General features: G+C 37.7%; 1 protein-coding gene across 1 annotated transcript in view; it reads left to right on the forward strand.

Annotated features, from left to right (window-relative positions):
• The first annotated feature begins 717 nt into the window (after positions 1-717).
• Positions 718-26,393, forward strand: part of Xpc (DNA repair protein complementing XP-C cells homolog) — a 233,422-nt gene continuing 207,746 nt past the window's right edge. The window contains exons 1-2 of the mRNA XM_090394599.1: positions 718-978; positions 12,664-15,291. Coding sequence (XP_090250725.1) covers positions 12,668-15,291 — 2,624 coding nt within the window. The 5' untranslated portion in view covers positions 718-978; positions 12,664-12,667. The remainder of the gene's footprint in view (positions 979-12,663; positions 15,292-26,393) is intronic.

The following is a 26,393-nucleotide window of genomic DNA, read 5'->3' on the forward strand; positions in this document are numbered from 1 at the left end:
GCATGAAGATTGCAACGGCAGACTTATTGGGTTTATTTTATAAACATCAAAGATGAATGCAGTTTAAACAAACATCGCAATTTTTTTGTGACCAGAGTGAAAACTTCTATGGCAATTATATAATGCATAGTGGGAACGGAAACTGTACAGATTATCCTCATTGGGCACATCTGTCGGCTAGTGCTATCTGAGGAGTACGAACAAATCGGATCTCACTTTAATATCAATTATTTTTGTGGCGGCTTGTGGTTTTAGAATGGCGTCGTAGGTTTCCTGGAAAATCATGTGCCAGCAATGGGAGAACGAGAAATGAAATTACAAGGTTTCTTTTCCCTTCTCAATCAACTTGTTCATTTTTTTTTTCAGACCTACAATTACTTTTTTACACCTACCTAACCTGTTTGAAAAAGTATGAGTGTGTATAAGTTCATACACCGCTATAGTTTCGTTAATAATGCGTGCTTAGATGATAAATTACTTCCTAAGATAGGTGATCACAAAATTGAATCATTTAAAAATAGAATTTTTCATATACTACTACTATTAATAATAATATAATAACAAGGAAGTTAGTTTTTATATTTTAAAAAGGCGTTTTAATTTTTTTTTTTTGGGGGGGGGTGTGATTATTTATATGGTTCTAGAATACATACTCAAGAAACTGAAATACTTTATTTCGTAATGTTTGTTCTGTGTCTGAGGAAGAAATGCGTTAGGATCAAAGCTATTTGATCTGATAAATGCACATTTTTATTTTACTTTTTTCTTCAACCTGATGTTTACTTTGGAGGTTATAGGCACCGTTCTTCATCTACTAAGTGGGATATCGTTCATCACAGTAAGTGGCGGGAAAAAGAGTTGCACAAGTAGGTTTTCAGTCTGTTGTGCAATCATTATTTCAAGGTCGGTTCGTAATGTGGCATTTTCAAGATTGTAACAAAGAGAGAAAACGTGATAATACCTCCGGCTTCAAATTGGGTAAGAGGCATTTTGATATTTTGTTAATCCATTTATTATTAATGAAATACTTAAACACTTCGATAGAGACGCGCATATACGGTTTAGAGTGCTTGGAATTAGATGCGAAAAATAATGATATTCGGCGTGAAAATGATTTGTCATGGAGGGGGAAACTACTATACCGCAAAACCCACAACGCTGGAGCTTCTTTTGTGTGTGTGTGGGGGGGGGGGGGAATTTAAGGCTTCTTCGTGAAGCGAGGTGGTGAAGGAAAGGGCCATAGGGTTTATACGATGCCTTTTTATATGTTCGTCGAAAACAATATTTATCAAATAAAGGTAATATACTTGTGTATTTTGCAAACTGCAGTGCAATTGGAAGAACGACGGTACATTGCGCCCTTCGATTGGAATAGGCCTAAGTTCGATTCTCGTCTTGACGGGAGGAATCTTTATATGGACTTTTTCAATCGAAGGTGAGTTAGCCGATCTCATACGGAGGTAGCAGGGTTTTTTCTCCTGGAAACTCGGTTTTTCATCCCGCATACAGACAAATCGGCCCTTCAGAACACACGCAATTTAGGGACAAAAATAATAGTTATGGTGGTGGGCGGTAGATGGCGTTGATTGGTAGTAGAGGTTCGGTGTAATGATGGAGACAGTTGTAGCTGTCCTCCCGCGATGAGTCTTTGGACTCCTTGGAGGTGTCACGAATAATAATAATAATAATAATAATAAACTGCAGTCTGTGAATCCTTCCATGAGTGAGGACGCTTGTTATATCCTAAAATTCCATAAAACTAATAATAAAAAACTATAGATACATTTTTTTTTTTTTTTGCAAAATTATGTAATCACATTTTCGACAGAGAAACTAATTCATCTGTATATATAATATAATAAGTTATACAGAAATAAACTAGTTAATGGTAAATTATAATTAAAATCATATCAATAAAGGATACCAAATGATGTAGGCACCTTGAGAGATTGCTCTTCTGAAGGAGTCAGTGTGTCAATGCAGGGAAACTAGAATGCCCAGGGGTGAATGTAAGCAGGGGGGGGGGGGTGGCCTCTTGTGCAAATGGGTACTTGGGAGAAGGGGGACGACATCAGGTAATGCTGAGCCCAGTTTAGTCTAGAGGGTATAATGCTGGGTAAAAAACAGTGTCATTTTTATTCTTTATAATAATGCCAGGAGTATCTGGAATAAAGGAGAGGGATTGGTGGTGCTGATAGCATCATTCTGGCCAAAGATTACTCGGATCACTGAGACGTGGTTGACAGAAGAGGATAAAATATCAGGAATATAAGTAAAAGGGTACAGCATTTTTCGGCAGGATAGAAAAGGAAAGCGGGGTGGTGGAGTACTGCTTATGATAAGTGACGACTTATGTCCTCTAAGAGTGGAAGCGTTGGAAGACAGTGACACTAATGATTTTGAAAACATATGGTGTGACGTAGAGATGGGCAGGATAGGATATTTAGGGGTGTTGCTACAAACCAAGGAGCACAGAGGGTGGGGATAGGAGATGTTTAGACAGTTGAGCTTGGCAAGTGCAAGAAGAATGATTGTTATGGGAGATTTTAACTGCAGTAGTATAAATTGGGGAGAGGAAGATGCATGTAGCAATAAGGGAATGGAATTTCTGGAATTCTTGATGAACAAATGTGTTATCTAACATGTGATAGAATGAACAAGAGGTTCAAGAGTTTTGGATTTGCTCAGAGCATCAGAAGAGTTGATAATAACGGAGATGCCATCTCTCCCACTAGTTGGAGAGATTGACCATATGGTTTTGACTTCCAAGATGAATAGACATGCAGGAGTATCAAAGAGACAGGAACGTATGTGGAATTATAAGGCAGGTGATTATATTAGTCTTAGATGTCAACTTGGGGAAGTTTCATGAAGGGAGGAATTGGATGGACGAGATATCATTAGTGCCTGTGAAATTGTGAAGCAATATTTAGCAGCAATAGTAAGCTGTATTCCACAAGTGAAGAAGAGGACACAATTTGGTGTAAAGTGGATGACAAACAATATTAAATAGGAACTGCATGTGAAAAAGAGGCCTATGGAAGAGATATAAGGAAACAGGTGAAGAACAGATGCATGAAGAATATGACACAAGCCAGGAGAGTGATTAGTATGGTATGAAAGGCTAAACTGGAATATGAGAAGAGATTGGCCCTAAGATCCAAAGAAAATCCTAGGAAGTTTTTAAGCTGTGTGGCCAGTTGGAGGAGAAATGATTGTGGAAGAATGACATTGTGAGATAAAAATTGGAATAGAGTGACTGATGCAGAGGACATAGTGGAATTGTTCAATGAACACTTTATTGGAGTATTTCATCCTGGAGGAGTAAATGTTAATGCTAGAGGGATAGGGCAGGTTCGAGGTTTAGATGTACAGGAGGAGAGTGTGTTTCAGATAATGAGTACTCTGGATGTCAGTAAAGCTGTGGTACTTGATGGTATTTCACCATGAGTTTTGAGAGAATGTGCTAAAGAACTGACGGTTCCTTTGACTTGGCTTTCAATGAAAGTCTGGCTACGGGAAAGGTGCCCAGAGAATGGAAGGAAAGTATGGTTTTGACTTCCAAGATGAATAGACATGCAGGAGTATCAAAGAGACAGGAACGTATGTGGAATTATAAGGCATTGCATAAGAGTGGTAGCAGACTGGAAGTGTTTAATTATAGGCCAGTTGTGTGTCATCAGTAGTTGTTAAGATCTTGGAGAAATTATTGAGGGACCATATACAGCATTGAGCAGATGAAGGTGATGTTATCTGTGAGAGTCAACATGGAATTGTGAAGGGGCGCTCTTGTTTTAGTAATATGCTAGCCTTTTATATTAAAGTGATAAGAGCAGCTGTTGTGGGAAAGGCATATACTGCTAGTTTTTTGGATTTTGCAAAGGCATTTGACAGGGTGCCACATGATAAGCTGATATTTAAGATGCAGCACATAGGTTTGGATGTCAGGTTGGTCAACTGGATTCAGAATTGGCTGTCCGATAGGTATCAAAGAGTTGTGTATGATGGGGCAGTTTCAAGGAGACAGAGGGTTACAAGTGAGGTCCCACTTGTAACCCTCAGTACTGGGACCTATATTGTTTAACCTTTATATCAGTGACATTGTCAGTAGATTGAAGGGGGATGTTCAGATGTTTGCAGATGATGTCAAGCTGTGAAGAGTTATTAGTAATAGAGCAGATGTGGTGGCCCTGCAAGAGGATTTGAATGGGCAAATGAATGGGGTATCCGTTTAATGCAGCAAAATGTAAGGTCTTGAGGTTTGGGACACATCGATGGAAGCTGCATACTCTATTTCAGGAGCTATACTGGAGGAAGTAGGGGGAGACAAGAGATCTGGGGTTGATGATTGATTGAAACCTGAAATTCATGGGACCTATTGCAAAAGTGGTGAAAGTAACACAGAGGATTGTTACAATAATGAGAAGGACGCTGACCTGCAGAGATAAAATAGTTATCATTCCGTTGTATAAGACCCTGATCAGATCACACGTATACTATTTTTCTCAGATTTGGTCCCCATGATTTGAAGGGGATAAATTAACTATGGAAAGGGTACAAAGACAGATAACAAAGACAGTTTTAGGACTGTACAATGTTAGTTATGAGGATCGGCTGAGGGAATGTGGACTGCAGAGTTTGGTGGATAGAAAAAGAGAGGTGACATGATTGAGACTTTTAAACTGTTGAGAGGTGGTTACAGGGTTGACACTTGGGAGTTCTTTCGCTTGGTTGAACAGTGGGAAGGAGTAATGAAAAGGGGCCATCCTTGGAAGTTTCGAAAGGAAACTGTGAGCAGGAGGGTGAGAAGTGGTTTCTTTGCATGGAGGGTGGTTGAACTGTAGATAGAATACATTGCCTGATAGAGTGGTGAGCATGAGAACAGTCAATGAGTTTAAGGAGTGGTATTGTAGACTTTGTGTTTCCTAGGAGGAACCTTCCCTGATGAGTCTTGATATACTTTGTGTTTCCTAGGAGAGACCTGCCGCTATGAGTCTTTTGATTACATGGAGGCCTGAATAATAATAATAATAATTATACTATATAAGAAATTATAATATTGTTTTAATACTTTTTGTAGAGCTATATCTGATGCAGATTATTTTAATAATGTGGTGATACACCATTTTACTACTTGTATTGGAAAATATATAATTTGTACATTGATTATTCATTATTTTCCTGAGTCTAGTTCCCACTGTTGAGATCCCAGTAAAGGTTGAAACTGGTCTTGGTAGTGAAGGTTTCCATAATATCTAGCAATATGTTTATTTAAAAGGAAGTTTTTCTGCACTCTTTGGGATACTAAAGCAGTAGCTGTGAAATAGCCTGGTTGTGATGATACCTTGCATGCATACTTTCTTTGCTTATGCTTGGATTAAAAGAATACAGGTAACCATCATATAATGCGGTACTTGTACAACGTGGTTTCGATATAACACGGTCTACAAAATATAGTATCTCTTTGAACACAGTACTTATACAGAGGGGTTTCTATATACGACGGTCTGCAAACTATAGTAACCCTAACACGCGACTTAAAAATCAAATTTTATCTTCATTAAATTTGTGTCTGCCTGTATCATACATGTAGATATAAGGAGCGAATTTATATTAGGAGAAATACTCTTTAGCACATATGTACGTCAATTGTTTACCATATAAAGTGTTTATTGTCGAAAATTGTCTTCGTTTTCTGCCAGGAAAGCACATTAAAAATTATAATCTTAACGTGTCTGTGTGATTTTTGTGTTTTCTGAGTATTTTAATTAGTAAATAGTTATAGATAGATACTAATATCACATGGTCCCCATGAAGAGAAATACAAAGATGGAGTCCAGGTTGGCATCTTTGTCTAAAAATTTTAATTTAAAGGATTTGAATCAGTGTACCATCATTTTTTATTTTGGTTTAACCAATAAGAATACAATTTGGTCAGCTAAATCCCAAATTGCCAGCCCATCCTCGTTCGTTCAGTATCCAAGTAGATACCCAACAGGGTGCACCATGAGAAGGTGAGGATTGGAGACATTAGGTCAGAAGCCCTGGTCGGTTCTCCGCATTCCTTTAAAGGCTATGTGGAGGTCTCCTCTCAGTTATACAGCTTTGACCCTTAAGCACCCCCTAGGAAATTAATTGTAGATAGGAAATTAATAATGATGTAATTTTTTTCATGTAGTACTATCATATCCTGTACACCCCTTGAGGGTACATGGCAGGAATTTGATGATGAATCAGTGTACCGTTTGCAAAATGTATGCATTGAGGAGAGCGGCTGGAGTCTGGTTAAAAAACGATAGTGGAGTGAAGGTCTGCAGAAAGTGTAAGGAATGTGAGGATTTAAAGAGTGTGTCAGGTCATGAGGGTGATATCGTTGTTGATATGCGAGGTATGAATGAGAGTGATATTTGCGAGGTAGTATCAGATAGCTGTGAGAGTGGCATTGAAAGTGAAAATGAAGGTAAACATACAGTATGAATGAATGAATTAACAGAAAATAAAAATAAACAGACCGATTCAATGAGTGAGATCGCACGGTTACGCAGAGCGATACACAGTGCAAATCGGCAGCTGGAGCTTTGGCATAAATGTTTACTGAGTGTACTGACTAATAAATGGCAAAAGTATGATAGGAAAAATAAGAGTATGATAGTGAGTGTAAACAAAATGAAAGAGTGAGTGTTGTATGGTGATTCTTTAGTAAGAGGTGTGATAGTTGAGAGTTTAACAAAATCGTACCAACCTGGTGCGAACGTTAAGGATGTAACGTTCAATTAGAATGCAAAAGCAGCGGGTAAAAGAATTGATAGTAGTAGCAGGTGCAAATGATTTGAAAGGAGACAAAATGGCTATGAGAGAGGATTTGAAGAAATTGCTTGAGGTAGCAAAAGAGAAGAGTGAGAGAGTTAGGATGGTGAGTCTGTTGCTGAGATATGACAGTGAAGAGTATAGAAGGAGGGCCATAATTGCTAATGACATTATGAGTGAATTATGCAGGAGGAGTGGTGTGGAATTTGTGGATGTGTGGAGTGAGTTCGATGGGCGAAACGATTTGTATAAGATGGATGGTTTTCATTTGAATGGATTTGGTGTACGGAGACTTGAAAAGGTGTTGAATGTAGTGGAAGTGGATGTGCAGAATCAGGGAAACTCAGGGAAGCAAAATCAGGAAGAGTATAGAAGGAGGGCCATAATTGCTAATGACATTATGAGTGAATTATGCAGGGGGAGTGGTGTGGAATTTGTGGATGTGTGGAGTGAGTTCGATGGGCGAAAGGATTTATATAAGATGGATGGTTTTCATTTGAATGGATTTGGTGTACGGAGACTTGAAAAGGTGTTGAATGTAGTGGAAGTGGATGTGCAGAATCAGGGAAACTAGAGTTATTCAGGGGGGGGGGAGTAGATATGCAGACTTCAGGGAGACGGTTGAGTGTATGAATGTGTGTAATATGCCTGAGCGAGTATGAAAGACAACAAATCAGAATGGGATAGTTAGTATAATGCATCAAAATAGGGATGGGACAAATGGGCTTCTTCAGTTCATGTATACAAATGCCAGAAGTATTAGGAACAAGAAGGAAGAATATTTGGCCTTGGTTGGCACTTCCAGACCACAGGTTATTGGCATTAGTGAAACATGGCTGACAGAAGATGACACAGCTAGTGGGATTGAATGTGAGGGGTATATGGTGTGTTCAGGAGGGACAGGGAGAATAAAATGGGGGGGAGGTGTGTTACTGATGATCGCGAATGAGCTACAGCCAAGGAGAATAGAAGTTGAACTGCAGGATAGAGATAAGAGCACATTTGAGGCCATTTGGTGTGAGATTGAAACTAGCATAACAAAATATACAGTTGGATGCTGCTATAGACCAGGTGATGGAATAAATGGTTGAGATAGTATGCATAAGCAAATAGAAGAAATGAGTGGAAGGAGGGTAATTATTATGGGAGATTTCAACTATGGTAACATTGATTGGAAGGAGGAGAGGACACATGGGAGGAAGGAATTGGATTTTAAGCAGTTATTAAGGGATAACTATCTGCGACAGCATGTAATGGAAAATACTAGGGTCAGAGATTGCTTGACCTAGTAATTGCATCTTTATGGGTAATGATCACTCAATGGAGCACTCCAGAAAATTCACAAGACAATTGGATATTTGTTTAGCTCCGTATTATGAACTTCATACTTCATAGATGTTCTTTATTTATGAGTGGCCAGACGTCGTCATCAATTGCAGCATAGTGGTAAGCAAGGTCTTATTACTGAATTCTTGATAACTAAATCAGCTTAAGTATGCAACGAGAATTATACAAATGATCTCCAAGAGATTTCAAATGATGACGACATCCGGTCACTCATAAATAAAGACCATCTACGAAATGTTAGTTTTGATGAGTGTTGACGATTAAAATACACACTTTATTTTATTTTGCCTAAAACATTTATGCAATATTACTATTATTATTACAGGCAACTCCAGGCAGTCATTAGACTCATCGAGGGAGGCCCCAAATCATATTCATCACAACTATTCGACATTCATACAGTATCTATCATACCTCGCCTTAAGCTCATTCACTGTCACAGCATCCACCACAGACTCAGGGAGCGCATTACACTCATTCACTACTCTAAAAGTAAAGAACCCAGCTCTAACACCTTTACTAACCATACTTTTGCCCAGTTTCCATGGATGTCCCCTAGTCCTCCCACAACCAGCCTTGTTCTCAAAAATATCTTCTTCTGAATTAATTTTATAGAAACCCTTCAGTAATTTGAATGTCTCAATCATATCTCCCCACCTCCGCCTATCAACCAATTTTTGCAACCCACAAATCCTCAACCTGTTCTCATAAGGTTCATTCCACAGACCTGCTATCATCTTGGTCACTTGCCTCTGGATCCTCTCCACCTCCTCCCCATCGAGAAGAAACCTATGTGACCAAATCTGGGCACAGTAGTCGAGATGGGGTCTTATCAAGGCTCGATAGTCTCTGCATTCTTCAGCAACCAAGTGATTTGATGAGCTGATTTGGCCACTTTTGCAATGTGTCCCCTAAATTTCAATTCCTTATCCACCAACACTCCTAAATCTCGTGCCTCATCAATTTCCTGGAGCACAGTTCCACCAATGCAGTAAACTTCCGCCAATCTTTTCACCCCAAAATGCATAACCTTACATTTTGCCACATTAAATTGACATCCATTCTCCTTAGCCCAGCCTCCAATCTATCCAAATCATCCTGCAAGATTTTGACATCTTCTGCATTCACTATTGCCCTACCCAACTTTGCATCATCAGCGAACAAATTAACTGTTCCTCTCAGATCCTTTCCTATATCATTAATGAACAAATTAAACAGCAGTGGTCCAAGAACAGATCTTTGTGGCACACCACTAGTAACAGGCCGTCTTGTGGACTCTACTCCTGAGTAAACCACTCTCTGATATCTCTCCGTCAACCACCCTCCTATCCATCTCACCAACCCTATGTCCATCCCCATATGCTGCAATTTACTGATTAGAATTCCATGTGGTATCCTGTCAAAGGCCTTAGCAAGGTCCAGTAGAATCACTGTAAACCCATTACCCTTATCCAGTTCAGCCGTCACTGTGTTATAATACGTGAGCAAGTTACTGAGGCATGACCTACCTCACAAAACCATGCTGTCCCCGATACAGTATCCCATTTTCTTCTATCCACTCTTGTATTTTCCTCTTGACAATTTTCTCTAAGACCTTGATAATGTTTCCTGTTATGCTGATTGGCCAGTAATTTTCAACAGCAGCCTTGGAACCACCTTTGTGCAGCGGAACTATTTTCCCCTCTTTCCACCCCCTTGGGACTGACCCAGACCCGAGGCTCAAATTAAACAAAATGATCAAGGGCACTGACAATTCTTTAGCCGCTTCACGTACAACATGAGCTGGTATACCATCCAATCCCACAGATGTATTGACATTGAGGTTCTGTAATAGACTAGTTACCTCTACTTCATTCATCACAATTCCAGTATAAGCTGTTGGTTCTTCCTTTCCTGCAAAGTCACCACCTGGATGATATACTGTTGCAAAGTGCTCACTCAGTAATTCCACAATATCGACTGATTCGGTTACCTCCCTACCCTCAGCATTTTTTAAGATCATTCTACCATGAGCATTTTTCCTTTTACTTGCAACATATTGAAAAAATTGTTGGATTCTCTTTAGCCTGCATGGCCAATTTTCTTTCGTAATCTGCTTTTGCTTTTCTTACCACCCTTGTTACCATCCTGGCCTGAGCTTTATACTGTTCCTGCACCTGATGGTCACCTTTCTCCTTAAATTCCCTCCACAATTGTTTCTTTTTTTGCAGCTCAAGCTTAATAGTGTTATTCATCCTTTTAACCCCTACTTGATTTATTATTCGGACTCTTGTTATACAGTCAACCATTGCCTCCTGCAAACAGTTCTTAACCACCTCCCATGCACTATCAACATCCAGCCCTTGCAGTTTTACATGACATGGCACTGAGCCAAGCACACACCTAAGCTTGTCATACTTACCAGCCCGTTAATTCCACATGTACCCTGTCTTAATTGTAAATCCCACTCCTTTAGCCACCTTCCAAGTCATGACCTTATGGTCACTCTCACCAATTGGTGGCAACATGGTCATGTTCGTTACAGCCACATTCTCAGTTGCAGTTACTAGGTGAAGCACTCTCTGCCCCATGGTATTTTTCACTACATGCTGCCGCAGATAGTTGTCCCTTAATAACCGCATAAAATCCAATTCCTTCCTTCCATGTGCCCTCTCCTCTTTCCAGTCAATGTTACCATAATTGAAATCACCCATAATAATTACCCTCCTTCCACTCATTTCTTCTATTTGCCTATGCATACTATCCCCACCATCTATTCCATCACCTGGTCTATAGCAGCACCCAATTGTATATTTTGTTCTGCTAGATTCTATCTCACACCAAACAGCCTCAAATGTGCTCTTTTCTCTATCCTGCAGTTCAACTTCTATACTCCTCGGCTGCAGCTTATCAGCTATCATCAATAACACTCCTCCCCCCTTTTTTATTCACCCTGTTTCTCCTGAACACGCTATACCCGTCGCATTCAATCCCACTAGTTTTATCATCTTCTGTCAGCCATGTTTCACTAATACCAACAACCTGCAGCCTGAAAGTGCCAACCATGGCCAAAAACTCTTCCTTCTTGTTCCTAATACTCCTGGCATTAGTGTACATGAATTGCAGAAGCTCATTTGTCCCATCCCTACTTTTATGCTTATACTAACTATCCCATTCTGATTTGTTGTCCTTCGTACTCGCTCGGGCATAATATACTCATTCATACACAACTGCCTCCCTAAAGTCTGCATATCTACTCCCTCCCCTCTTAATAAATCTAGTTTCCCTGAGTCTGTACATCCACTTCCATATCATTCATCAACACTTTTTCAAGTCTCCTTACACCAACTCCATTCAAATGTAACCCATCCATCTTATATAAGTTCTTTCGCCCATCGAACTCATTCTACACATCCACAAATTCCACACTGTTCTCCATGCATAACCCACGCATAAAGTCATTGGCATTATGGCCCTCCTTCTAAACACGTCGCTGTCATACAGCGGTAAGATACTCACCATCCTAACTCTCTCACTCTTCTCTTTTGCTACCTCAAATAATTCCCTTGCATCCTCTATCATTTCCATTTTGTCCTCTTTCAAATCATTTGTTCCTGCCACGATTATCATCTCTTTCACCCTCTGTTTTTGTATTCAAATAGATTCGCTGACATCCTTTATGTTCGCACCCGGCTGGTACGACTTCGTTAAACTCTCAACTATTACACCTCTTAATAGCGAATCCCCATACAGTACTCACTCCTTCATTTTATTGACGTTTACGAACATTCTATTATTTGCCGTCACAGACTTTCGCTGGTTATTTGTTGGTACGTTCAGCACACATTTTTCCATACGCTCCAGTTGCCTTTTAGCTCTGTGTATCGCACCGTTCAAACGGGCAATTTCACTACTCGCATTTATCTCACCATTTTCATTATCAATCAAATCATCCATATGCAATGAAGTTTATATTGCTTATATGCAATAAAGTTTACGTACAATTTTTAATTTTATACTCTGTATTTGTTTCATAGTTTATTTGTTTTCTTAACTTGCATGAATTACCTGAATTAAATAAAAATATATTTTTTGTTGGATATGTCATTGTTTATATAATCTTAAAAAAAAAAACGATTTCGGAACCTAACCTACTTTTCTATGTGATCTGAGTCTCGCATAACACGTTTATATAATGCGGCATTTCTATGGAACTTAACATCCACGTTATACGAGCGTCACCTGTAATATATCTTAGTATTTTATTATTACCTAGTATAATTTATATTGAAATCTATTATATGCTTGTAACAATTAATAAATTACAACTGTTGCAAATTTAAAATAATTATTACTCAAACATTTTATTATTATTGTTATTATTATTACATGGGAATGTAATAGATTATAGTACTGTATTAAAATTCAGTATTATGAACACAAACATGTTTACTTTTAAAATTTAATTTTCATTTTACATTATTGTTTTTTACCTTAAACAAATAAAACATGCTGTAATTTCTTTTACAGAATCATGGTTTTAAGAAGATTAGTTTCAAAAAGAAAGCATGTAGTTGAGAAGGCAATAGAATTACCAAAGAAAGCCAGAACAGTTCAAGTTAATAGTTACAAGAAGACTCACCCTAAACAAAAAGCATTCTGTTTATCATCAGTTAAATCAAAACCATGCGTGACAGTTAAGAGAAAAGGGCATAGAAAAAAAGATGCTGGTAACACGAGGAAGAAGAACCCAGCAAAATATAAACGAAACCAAATAAAGAAATCAAGATATTCCAAAAAGAAAAGGGAATTACAGAATTCAGAATTTCATGAAGCACATATTATTAATAACGATTCTACACACTGTTATAGTTTCAGAAAGCGAAAAGTATCGCCTGTTTCAGTAGTAGAACCAAAGGAAGTACATAGTTTAAAGAAAGGTCAACACAAGAGTAACTGTAATATGAAACTTGTAGATAAAACAAATACTATTAATAACAGGAAAGTATGCAGTTCCAAGGCAACAACGAATTTTCATGAGTTAGAAAAGAAGAAAAGTAATCTAAATGGAATAGAGATCTGTGAGAAAAGACAGTTATCATTTGCATTAGACTCATTAAATGCAAGATCTTGTAAGGTGATGGTAGAGAAAATGAATAGCAAAGAAATTTTTAGTAAGAGTAATTTAGATGACTTAATCACAAATAGAATGGGCAAAAGGAAAAGAAATGCTAGCAGTATGAATAAAGATAGCCAGAAAAAGATAAAAAATACTGAGTTCACAGATGAAATAAAAACAGAACAGTTTACATTCAAAATTAAAGATGAATCATTGTATAACAAATGTGTGCATACAAACAATTCTTTAGAGAGGAGCTTATCTTCTCCCATGGATAAAAAGCTAAATCAAAAAAATGCAACTTGTGCTGTGTACGTTGATAGTGATGAATATCTAGACTGCAAGACAGAATATCAGAATTCAGTTGGTATAAAAGTTTCAAAATCAGAGAATGGCATTCATGAAGACAAAGTAGCAGATGCAGCAATAGCTAAAACAGAAGAAAGTTCCTCAGGGAGTGAATCAGATTGGGAAGAAGTTGGCAATAATGAAGAAAACCTGTTAAATCTTGATGATTATAAACCAGAAATTCCTAAAGAAGGTGTTGAAATCATCATTGATACTTCCAATATAATGAGAAGACAGCTTAAAAGGCAGCATGTTGATGTACTTGCTGTTATCCGACGGCATTTGAATCGATTTAAGAAAAACAACCAAATAAATTTACACAAAATCAGTCTTCTGTGCCTTTTAGCCCATGGAATATATTTGAACAACTTTTTAAATTCTGCCCTTCTAAAGGGATTGGCCCTTTCTGTTATTCCATCTGAAATTTCAAATTTTGCCTCAAGAACTGTTACTATTTCCACTCTAGAAAGGCTTATTTCTTGGTATCGTAGTTTTATACATTATGAAAAAAAATATAATTCCAGGAGTTTGTTTTTGCTATCACCCAAATTTTTTATTCTGGGGTTTCAAGACAATAAGGCATATAGTGGTTGTTTTCTCAATCTGATGTTTATCATTATAGCAAGAGCACTGGGTTTAAATATTAGACTCTGCATTTCTCTTCATCCACTTCCACTGAAACCTGAAAAATTATTAACTTCTAAGAAACAGAATGCTAGGAAGAAACCTTTAAAAAAAATGAGAAAAAATAAAGCAAGGATGAGTTGTAATCATTATTCAGAAAAACTGAAGAAAAGTAGCAAACCCCCTTTGAAAAAATGCATAAATGTTTTAAGAAAACAGCAGCCTGAAGTGTTTGAAGATGATGATAATGGGAAAAAAAAACAAATGCTTAAGGGAAAACAGGTTGCAAATAAATTTAATTGGAAGCAAGGCAGAAAAAATAAGGCAAAGACAGAAATGTACTATACAGTTTATAAAACTTCAAGACCAACACGAGCTGCACGTCCCCAATCATTTAAGAATATTGACAATAGTAGTAGTGCTGATAGTAATATTGACTCTGGAAGTGATGATGACTTTGTTGCTACAAAGAATAGTAGTAGTAGTAGCAGCACTGTAGATGATATTAGTGATAGTAATGACTTTGAAAGCAATGAACTAATTGTGCAGTCACATCACCAGGCTTCCGAATATAAAAATTTACATACAGTAGAAATGGCATCTGCCACAACATATCTTAAAAATTCTTCAGATAAAAACTGTCTTAAGAAAAAAAATAGAAAGATCCTCTCATCAGATTCAGAAGATTGTGAGATAAGTGAAAATGAGGTAAATAAAACCACTTCCCAAAATGAATATTGGCTTGAAGTTTACTGCAAAATAAGGAGAAAATGGATCTGTGTTGACTTGGTTTCCAGTGTCATTGGAAGACCTTATGAAATTGAATCAAATGCCATCCACCCTATTACATATGTTTTAGCTTTTGATAATAATAATCATGTAAAAGATGTTACCAAAAGGTACTCAGCAAAGTGGTTAACCCACACAGTAAAGAACAGAGTAAATCAGGCTTGGTTTCAACAAAGCTTATTGCCTTTTATACCTCCTAGAGATAAAAAAGATCGAGAAGAAGATGAACAGTTAGAAGATATGCTAAGAGAAAAACCAATCCCAAAGACCATATCTGAGTAAGATTTATTTTTTAAAACAAAGTATTTCAGAAATCTAATTTTTCTGTATAATTAGATTAAATTTGATTTTTGAATTTTTATCATTGATTGTGCACTATGCTTGAGGAAGGAATACTAAGCATATGCATGCAGGCACACTAGCAAGAAGGCAAACATAAACTGAGTGTGAAAGGCAGGATTCTTCTTCGAAACAAACAAACAAAAGAAACTGGCAACTTCTATAGGTGCAGTGATGAAATCTTGTTGAAGGTCTCTAAATGGTCTCCCAGTCAAGTCAGCCCTGCTTTCTCAACATATCTCCTGTTTCAGTTTACCAGAAATCCCAGATTTTTGATAAAATGAGGCAGCCAAATTTATTAAAATTTGACAAATGTTGCAATGCAGTTCTGGATTATAGAAATAGAATCTCAGATTTATATCTGCTTCTGTATAAAAGGGAGGTTCCTCCATTTGATCTGCTGATCCATGCATAGGTCTGCTACTCCATTTTGGCTGTAGTGCAGGTGGGACATAGTTTGTGTTCCTCTGAATGGATATTGGTTCTTCTTCCTGTTTGTCCAAAGTAAGACAGTATGCAGGAGCAAGGGATGCTATAGTTCCCAAGATGGTCTAGATCAGCCTTTCTCAAAATATGGACTGTGGGCCACAAGACAATTTTATTAGTAAATAATATTTTTTATATTAGTTTGTAGATTTTCAGATGCAGTTTAGAAAAAATATGATAATAAATTATACTTGACAAAAAATTATATTATTGTTTAATCCTTTATCTAAGTGTAACAAAGATTGAAAGTAAAGTATCTTCATGACAAGGCTACTTGTACACATAGCAGCCAATGAATTAGAAACCTCTATGCAGATGTACATAAATGTCACTTATAAGCATATATTCAAAATACTTGATCATGTGCATCACTATGTGTTCTATGCAACTATTTAAGAATGCTGCTGATTAGTAATCATCAATAGTGTTGATCACAGTGGGAAAAACAAAGGATCTCTTGGAGTTTGATAAAGTTTACTGTGGGCACCTGTCTGGCTGGAGTAATAGCAGAGCTGAATGGTTTCTCAAAAGGTGAGATATCCGAATATAAAAATTTACATACAGTAGAAATGGCATCTGCCACAACAATTCTTAAAAATCCCAGGTGTTTAATTAGTGGAAAAATAATCCACATTGTTTGTCTAAGAGGCATAACCATGGGCCTAAGACAGTCTGTCAGGAACAAGATTGCCATCATCTAAGAAGGCTTGTATGGACAAACAGAACTTCCCACATGCAACACTTGACTGAAGCATTTAATGAAGGTTGTTCTTGACCTATACCCCACTGAACTATGTACAGGGGAATGAAGAGGATCAGTATTGGAAGTTGCATGCCTATGTGGAAACCACTAATTTCTGCAAAGAATCGGAAAGTTCATCTATACAGTGGTGTCAGGAACATTGTGACTGGACACTAGAAGACTGAAAAAAAGTCGTGATCTGATGAGTCATGGTACACCTTGTTCTGTACTAACAGTAGGCAGAGAGTTTGGCAGGAGTTCCATGAAGGAATGAACCCAGCTTGCCTTGTAAACACTACTCAGTGTTCTGGAGGTGGTGTCATGGTATGGGGCATGTTCTGTTAGTACACAATGGGTCCCCTGATATTGTGGGAAGGGTGGGTGTCCTCCAAGGAATATCTGAACACTTGCTGATCAAGTCCATCCTGCATACAATTTTGTCCATTCATCCTACTGGTTACTAAATTAGAAACTTTTATTTAATACTATGCTGGATCTTCTTTAGTGTGAGTTATAGTACATATGCTTTTGGTATAGATTCCACAAGGTGTTGGATTGCATCTAGATCTACAACATACCAGACAATCCATTAACTTGCTCAGATTTCATGGAAAAGGACTTTGCTCCCTGATCTGTTTTTCTAATATGTCCCTTACATGTTCAGATCTAGGATTTCTGGAGGTCAGGGAAGATGATTGAAGTCGCTGTCATGCTTGCTGAACTACTGCTGAACAATTCTTGCATGATAAATGGTAGCATTGTCATCCATGAAACAACTATCATTTGCTGGATAAAAAAAAGTAAAATGATAATTTAAGTAGGTAACAAGTTAGTAATATCAGTTTTACAGAATTCATGTACCTCTTTAAATGTTTATATATTTTTTTCTTTTTTGTCTAAGGATAAAATTAAAATAAGTCACCAGTTTACACAACTTGATTTAAAAAGAGTGTGGAATTTTCTTTTTTTGCTCTGGACATAGAACTAACAACTAATAGTAAGCTAATTAGTGCTATGCTTCCCCTTTGGTATTTATTAAATTAATTATTCTTTTTGGATTGTTGTGGGTTCATATTCTTTATTTTATTTTTAAAACCAGAAAAGAGATTTTTTTTTTTTTTTTTGAGTAGCTTCCTTACCAAATTGAATACAGTAGATTCCAGCTAATTTGGGACATATCGAGACTAGACACTTCGTCCCAATTATGTGAAATTTTACGTAATTGGAACAGCTAAAATATTCCAAAAAGTTAAAAATGTTTAAAAATAGACAAACTTTCAGTATAACCTTTGTTTACCATGTTTCTATTTAAAAAAACTAAATGTACACATATGTATCAGTATCCCTAAAGAGGTTAATTATTATTATTATTTAAGCTTCCAAGGAGTCAAAAGACTCATCATAGGAGATCCTTAATAGGAAACACAAGTCTATCGTCTCAACATAGGGAGGGGTCCCTCCCAGGAAACACAAAGTCTTTCATACCACTCCTTAAACTTATTAACCATTCTCGCTCTCACCACTCTATCAGGCAATGCATTACGCTTGGTTGAACCAGCTGTTCAACCAAGCATAAGGACCTCCCCCCCCCGAGTGTCAACCCTGTAACCACCTCTCAACAGTTGAAAAGTCTCAATCATATCACCTCTCCTTCTTCTATCCACCAAACTCTGCAGTTCACATTCCCTCAGGCAATCCTCATAACTAACATTGTACAGTCCTGAAACTGTCTTTGTTATCTGCCTCTGTATCCTTTCTATAGTTAATTTATCCCCTTCAAATCCTGGGGAACAAATCTGAGACCAATAGTCTAAGAGTGGTCTGATCAGGGTCTTATACAACAGAATGGTAACTCTTTTATCTCTGCAGGTCAGCGTCCTTCTCATTATTGCAGCAATCATTTGTGTTACTTTCACCACCTTTGCAATATGTCCCCTAAATTTCAGGTTTCTATCTATCATCAACCCCAGATCTCTCATCTCCCCTACTTTCTCCAGTATCTCCTCCAATAGAGTATGCAGCATCCCATCGATGTGTCCCAAACCTCAAGACCTTGCATTTTGCTGCATTAAACTGATACCCCCATTCATTTGTCCATCTGTCTAGCTTATTCAAATCCTCTTGCTTGACTACCACATCTGCACTATTATAATAATCCTTCTCAGCTTCATATCATCTGCAAACAGCTGAACATCCCCCTGCAATCCACTGACAATGTCATTGATATAAAGGTTAAACAATATAGGTCCCGGTATTGAGCCCTGTGGGACCCCACTTGTAACCCTCTGCCTCCTTGAAACTGCCCCACCATACACAACTTTCTGATACCTATCAGACAGACAGCCAATCCTGAATCCAGTTGACCAACCTGAAATCCAAACCTATGTGCTGCAACTTAAATATCAGCTTATTATGTGGCACCCTGTCAAATGCCTTTGCCAAATCCAAGAAAATGGCAGTATATGCCTTTCACTCATCTACTGCTCTTGTAACTTTATTATAAAAGGCTAGCATATTACTAAAACAAGAGTGTCCCCTAACAAATCCATGTTGACTCTTACAAATAACAGTACCCTCATCTGGCTGATGTTGTATACAGTCCCTAACTAATTACTCCAAGATCTTAATAAATACTGATGATACACAAACTGGCCTATAATTAGACACTTCCACTCTGCTACGGCCCTTATGCAATGGCACTATCTTATCTTCCTTCAATTCCCTGGGCACCTTTCTTGTAACCAGACTTTCGTTGAAAAGCCAAGTCAAAGGAACTGTCAGTTCTTTAGCACATTCTCTCAAAACTCGTGGTGAAATACCATCCAGCCCCACTTCTTTACTGACATCCAGAGTACTCAGTATTTGGAACACATTCTCTTCCTGCACCTCAAACCTGCCTTATCCCTCTAGTATTAAAATTTACTCCTCCAGGATGAAATACTCCAATAAAGTGTTCATTGAACAATTCCACTATGTCCTCTGCATCAGTCACTCTATTCCCATTTTTATCCTACAATCTTATTCTTCCACTATCATTTCTCCTCCTCCTACTGGCCACATAGCTAAAAAATTCCCTAGGATTTTCTTTGGGTCTTAGGGCCAATCTCTTCTCATATTCCAGTTTTGCTTTCCTTACCATACTAGTCACTCTTTCTGGCCTGTGTCTTATATTCTTCATGCATCTGCTCTTCACCTGTCTCCTTATATCTCTTCCATGACCTCTTTTTCACATGCAGTTCCTGTTTATTATTGTTTGTCATCCACTTTACACCAAATTGTGTCATCTTCTTCACTTGTGGAATACAGCTTACTATTGCTGCTAACAAATATTCCTTCACAATTTCCCAAGTACTAATGATATCCTGCCCTTCCAGTTCCTCCCTCCATAAAACTTCCCCAAGTTGATCTGTAAGACTATTGTAAATACCTGCCCTATTATTCCACATATATTCACTTTTCTTGATACTCCTGCATGTCTATTCATCTTCCAAGTCAAAACCACATGGTCATTCTCTCCAACTGGTGGGAAAGATGTCATCTCAGTTATTATCAACTCTTCTGATGCTATGACCAAATCCAAAACTCTTGAACCTCTTGTTCCCTCTATCACATGTTGCCTAAGATATTTGTCCCTCAAGAATTCTAGAAATTCCATTCCCTTATTGCTACATGCATCTTCCTCTCCCCAATTTATACTACTGTAGTTAAAATCTCCTATAACAATCATTCTTCTTGCACTTGTCAAGCTCAACTGTCTAAACATCTCCTATCCCCACCCTCTGTGCTCCTTGGTTTGTAGCAACACCCCACTAAATATCCTGTCCTACCCACCTCTATGTCACACCATATGTTTTCAAAATCATTAGTGTCACCGTCTTCCAACGCCTCCACTCTTAGAGGACATAAGTCGTCACTTATCATAAGCAGTACTCCACCACCACGCTTTCCCTTTCTATCCTGCTGAAAAATGCTGTACCCTTTTACTTATATTCCTGATATTATATCCTCTTCTGTCAACCACGTCTCAGTGATCCCAGTAATCTTTGGCCAGGCTGATGCTATCAGCGCAACCAATTCCTCTCCTTTATTCCAGATACTCCTGGCATTAGTATAAAGAATAAAAATGACACTGTTTTTTACCCAGCATTATACCCTCTAGACTCCACTGGGCTCAGCATTACCTGATGTCGTCCCCCTTCTCCCAAGTACCCATTTGCACAAGAGGCCACCCCCCCCCTGCTTACATTCACCCCTGGGCATTCTAGTTTCCCTGCATTGACACAGACTCGTTCAGAACAGCAATCTCTCCAGATGCCTCCATCCTTCCTCATTCAAATGCAAGCAGTCTCTTGCATACAATTCCTTTCTGTCCTCAAACACCCTCCAAGCATCCACATATTCCAATCCTCTCTTCTGACACATTCTAGCTATTATGTTATTCAATATTACTGCTCTTCTGCTCAGCTCGTCACTATTATACCTAGGCAACACACACAGACTATCTTTCCTCTCTGTGTCTTCTTTCATACAACCTCAAGCAAGAATCTCATATCTCTCACTGCCCAATTTACATTACCTCTCAAGTCATTTGTTCCTACCATCACAATCATCTCATCCACGCTTTCACCCCTCTTAATTGCCATAGCCACATTCTCTTCGTTGCTCCAGGTAAACACTCCTCATGCATCCTATCTTGCACACCACGGATCATTGAGTCATTGTACATCACAACTCTTGCCATTCCCTCCTTCCCTCCCTCCTACTGTTTCCATTCTCTCTTCTTCTATCATTCCCATAACTCTCTGTCATTCCCTCTCTTCCACTTATCCTATTCTCTCCTCTTCTATTGTTCACATAACTCTCTCTCATTTCCTCTCTTCTACTGTTCCCATTCTCTCCTCTTCTTTCATTCCCATACCCCTCTCTCATTCCCTGTCTTCTACTGCTTCTATTCTCTCCTCTTCTATCATTCCCAAAACTTTCTCTCACTCCTACTCTGATTCGCCTTGCATACATCTCTTCCATTCTTCTAATCTCATCTTTCATACTTCTCATCTCATTCACAAGATATTTCAGCTCATCTATCCCTTTCTGCAATTTAGTCACTCTTACTTGCCATTCTTTTACCCAATCAAAACCATCTCCGTAAACTTCACAGTCATTCAAGCCTTCCACACTCCCAACTCTTATTTTCTCGTTCATAATTCACTCATCATTCTCTCCTATCATGCTACTCGTCTCCCGATATTCTTTTCCCGTCCCTGAAGCAACTAGCTTGGTTATCGATATATCCAATTCATTAATTTCCTCCCATTGTCTGCATTTTGTCATATATGCAACCCCTTCTCTCACCTGCCACATATCCAACTCCCGGGAAGCATGCATGCCGCAAAGTCCTTTATTATATTAAATATAATAGAGTTCTTAAATGGCAGAGGACTCGCTGACACGCCGTTTATGATTGCAGTTGCATCTGCCATCATTCCTTACTGCCAAGTACGTAACTACTAAACTAATTGCCAAAAAAATATATGAACACTGTATTGCAGATATATAAATAAATAAACGCTAAATATAAACATATATAAATATAACGCTATAATCAACTATACTAGATAACAAAAACTTATCTTCTCTTCTACTGCAATGCTGCCGACTGTGACCTCTGGGCTTCTCGGTAACCTAACGAAACTCGGTAACAACGAAACTCCAAAAGCAGAACCGCTAAATAACACTTGTGTTACTGAGAAAAAAATGCAGCACAATTCACAAAAGAATTCACACTATACACTGTTTAAAAAAACACTTTTCCCTGCCACGGCTCAAATCGCCTGTCACGTGCTTCAGCGACCTTAGTGCCCTCAGCTATTATATGTGAGTATCTATCAAAGAAGTGTATTTTCCCTGACAATTATTTTGGAGAAATTTATCGAGTGTACCTTGACTTATTCCCTTTCTAGGCTGCAGCTGAACAAAATCAGCACAGGTATCTAATTCAGATAAAGCACTGCCTTCTTGCATAAAGTAGCATCATAATTCAGCAATAAATTTCCTGCTTCCTGGTTAGTCACTTGTTCAAGTGTGTCATCCTCATTACACTCAGTGTCTCTTTTGGGATCTTTAGGTGTTTTGTCGCAATTTGTTCAACGACTGCATCCTCACAATCTTCATTTTCATTATAACATTGAAGGCTATTGTCAGCAAAGCAATTCAAAACTAATTACTAAAATAAAGAGCCAAAAGGCTTTAGTTTGGCTATACAATATGAAGCCTTGGCTTTTTATTTTACTAATTACTTTTACATATACTGAGAGTTTCACTTATGAAAAATACATTTCTCTGACATTTCAAATTCTTTAGTACAACAAAAGTTTTTTGCACTCTTTATAATTTCTGACATGTTGCAGTTCCAAAATGGTTTCATTTTCATTATCAGTCATATCTGGCATTTCCTGGTCTGAATTCTTAAAACCACAATGAGTAAAGCAGTTTTGAATTGCATAAGCAAAGTGGATATTAGATCCAGCATTATTTTAAAGCCAAATGCAGAAACTATGAAAGTTTCATGAGTTGACCAGAGAGCTTGCAGGAATACGTTCCTTGGCATTCACAAGTTGCTTTAGTGCGGACTACTTAAAAGACATTGGCGCTGCCCAAGCATCTATATATTTGCCTTTTATTAGTCCATTTTGATAAGGTTTCACTGGCCTGACAGCTGTTTCGAACTGGTTAGTTCTCTTCAGAGACCAGGCAGAAACCTTAAGAGCAAAAACTCTTGTTGTACTAAAGAACTTGAAATGTTAGAGAAATGTACTTTTCGTAAGTGAACTCTTGGTATACATAAAAGTAATTAGTAAAATAAAAAGCCAAAAGGTTTTATATTGTATTGCATCTAAAATAAAGAGCCAAAAAACCTTTTTGCTCTTTATTTTAGTAATTAGTTTTGAATTGTTTTGCTGCTTATTTCTTGCCAGCTATCTGCAACAAATTGTACTGCTTGTAAAATGGTAACCTTTGTGCTGATTTCTTTGGCAGTTGAAGATGTCAGTAGGTTTCTTCAGTTGTTTCAAGAATGTAGTGTACCAACCTTCCAAGATACAATGTCTTCAAAATTTTTTATGATTCCATGGCTGTACTAGGGATGTGGTGTTAGCAAGAAGAAATTCAAGTTGAATATTTTTTCAAATAATCTAATTGAGACTATGCCACACAGCTGTCCAGAAGCAGAAGAATTTTTCTTGAATTTTGTTGCAATTCTGCATCGCAACTCATTAGCCATTCCTGAAAAATAACATAAGTCATCCATGCATTCTTGTTGATATAATACAGAACCAGCAAACTGTCCATTCTGAGCCCTTTAAAGCAGTGCTTTCCAACCCGAAGTGCCATGGCACACTGGTGTACCGTGAAAGGACTGGAAGTGTGCTGTGAAAAATTTAACCGCAAAGTCCTGATTATGGGGCGACGGTACCAGAGGGCTAGGCTGCCAAGTGGTTCCCTTTTTGCTTTATTGCTCTTTTCTAGCTATGCACATGTGAAGGCGACCTCTCAGAATGTCATAGGCGCCATTACTCCCTCCCTCACATTTTGCATCTATGACTCAGAAGATCATTACTCTGCTTCAGTTCCAAACTCGTCTGTTGTGTTGTGAGAGTACCAGTCAAGTGTTTCAAGAGCGTATCATTTTTGTAAGAACTGCGTTCAAATGGATGTTCAGTGTTGCTAAGTGGTCTGTGTAAAACACCTTAGCGGGGATGTCTTATTATGTCTTTTTCTGAATTTGTGTTTTAACAAATGTGATAGTTTGTGGAACATAAGTTGAATCGTTATTATTTGCTGACAAAGATGCTTCTTCCTGTTACCGTTGATCTATAACATTCATTTTAGCTGAAGCTGTAATGGTCATACAAGAAAGAAGTACCTTCGCATGATAAAATAAACACTGGTGAGTCATTTTTTTCTTATAGTTAACCATTTTTTCATAATGTATTTTCTTTGGAATCAAAAGGTATCTGAGATATTTTTTGGACAATGGATGCTGACATTATGAGTTACAAAATGATTAACGTGTAATTTGTATAGCTTAAGCTTGGTAAACATAGACTTTCTGTCATTAATAGGCATTTTCCTAACACAGTTTTGTGTGTGTTCTGGTATTTTGGATGCCCTAGTTGCAATGCCTATTTGATATCCTCGATTATAATATAGTATTTTTAGTTTCATGTGATTTATATCTTTCTATTCAATGGCTTGTTTATTTGCATATATTTTAATTCTATTAAATTTAATGGACAAATATTTAAAAAAAATCAGAAAATCCATCAAATTCGCAAGCCCAAGAAAGTGAACCAAAGAAAAAGTTTAAGGCGCAACATAGTCATAGACTATGTAAAGAGGATTATCTGAAATTTGGTTTCATGTGCTCTGATAATTCTTCTGTGCCTCAATGTCTCATATGCCTGGAAAAGTTGTCAAATGAAGCGATGGTGCCAAGTAAACTACATCGACACCTTTCTACCAAGCATCCTTCGTACATAGATAAGGATTTTAACTATTTTAAACGTCTGCAAACTCAAATTCAAATGCAAAGTTCTTTCATGAGATCAGCCACAATGGTATCTAATGGAGCTCTAAAAGCAAGTTACAAAGTCGCGAGATTGATAGCTAAAGCCAAGAAGCCTCACACAATTGCCGAATGATTCATTTTACCAGCTTGTGTGGAAATTGTCAAAACTATGCTTGGAATCGATGAAGTAAAAGAAATTGAAAAAGTGCCGCTTTCAAATAATACGATCAGCAGGTGCATTGAAGACGTCAGTTAGCATAGAAGGAACACTAATCCAGAAAATTTGTGAAGTTAAGAAATTTTCCTTACAGGTTGATGAATCAACAGATGTTAGCAACTGTTGTCAGCTAATTGCACTTGTTCGAATTCCTGATGAGAAAGGGTTAAAAGAGCATTATTTATTCTGCAAAGAACTTCAGAAGCAAACATCTGGGAAGGAAATCTTTAAAGTGATCAATGAATACTTTGATACAATCAAAATTTCATGGAAAAATTGCGTAAGTTTATGTACTGATGGCGCGGCTGCAATGACAGGAAGGGTCAGAGGCTTGGCGTCCAAAGTTCGGTCTGAAAACCCTGATGTTCAAATAATACACTGCTTTATTCATAGAGAAGCTCTCGTGTCAAATAATTTACCTCTAGAATTAAAGTCCACACTTAATGACAAAAATGGTGAATTTGATCAAAAGTAGACTACTTCAATCGCGTCTTTTTTTCAATTTTATGTGATGAAATGGGATCAGAGCATCAACTTTGTTGTTCCATACTGAAGTTCAATGGCTGTTGAGAGGGAGAGTTCTGTCCAGAGTTCATGAGTTGAAAGAAGAATTAAAAGTATTTTTTGAGGTTAACTCTCAGTATTCAGCTAAGTTGGAAGACAATTACTGGTTGCAAAAAATGGCCTACTTAGCTGACATATTGAATACCTAAATGAACTTAATTGAAAAATGCAAGGACTGCTTGAGAATATATTAACTTGTACTGACAAAATTAATGGATTCAAAAACAAAATTCAACTTTGGAAAGATGTGGTGAAAAATGCTTCACTTGAAATGTTTAGTCGGTGTTGTAGTTCGAATCCTGAAAAAAAGAACTACTAAAACTTGTAGATCAACACCTATGCATGCTTGAGAGAAAGCTTCATCACTACTTTGAATTAACAGAGACAAAGAAATTTGATTGGGTTCGAAATCCATTTGCATCTTCATTAGATCACATGGTATTCGATTTATCAGTGAAAGAAAAGG

This window comes from Typopeltis vanoorti, chromosome 6, assembly GCF_054136105.1.
Source record: "Typopeltis vanoorti isolate ZY-2024b chromosome 6, IOZ_Tvanoo_1.0, whole genome shotgun sequence".
In the NCBI taxonomy this organism is placed as follows: domain Eukaryota; kingdom Metazoa; phylum Arthropoda; class Arachnida; order Uropygi; family Thelyphonidae; genus Typopeltis; species Typopeltis vanoorti.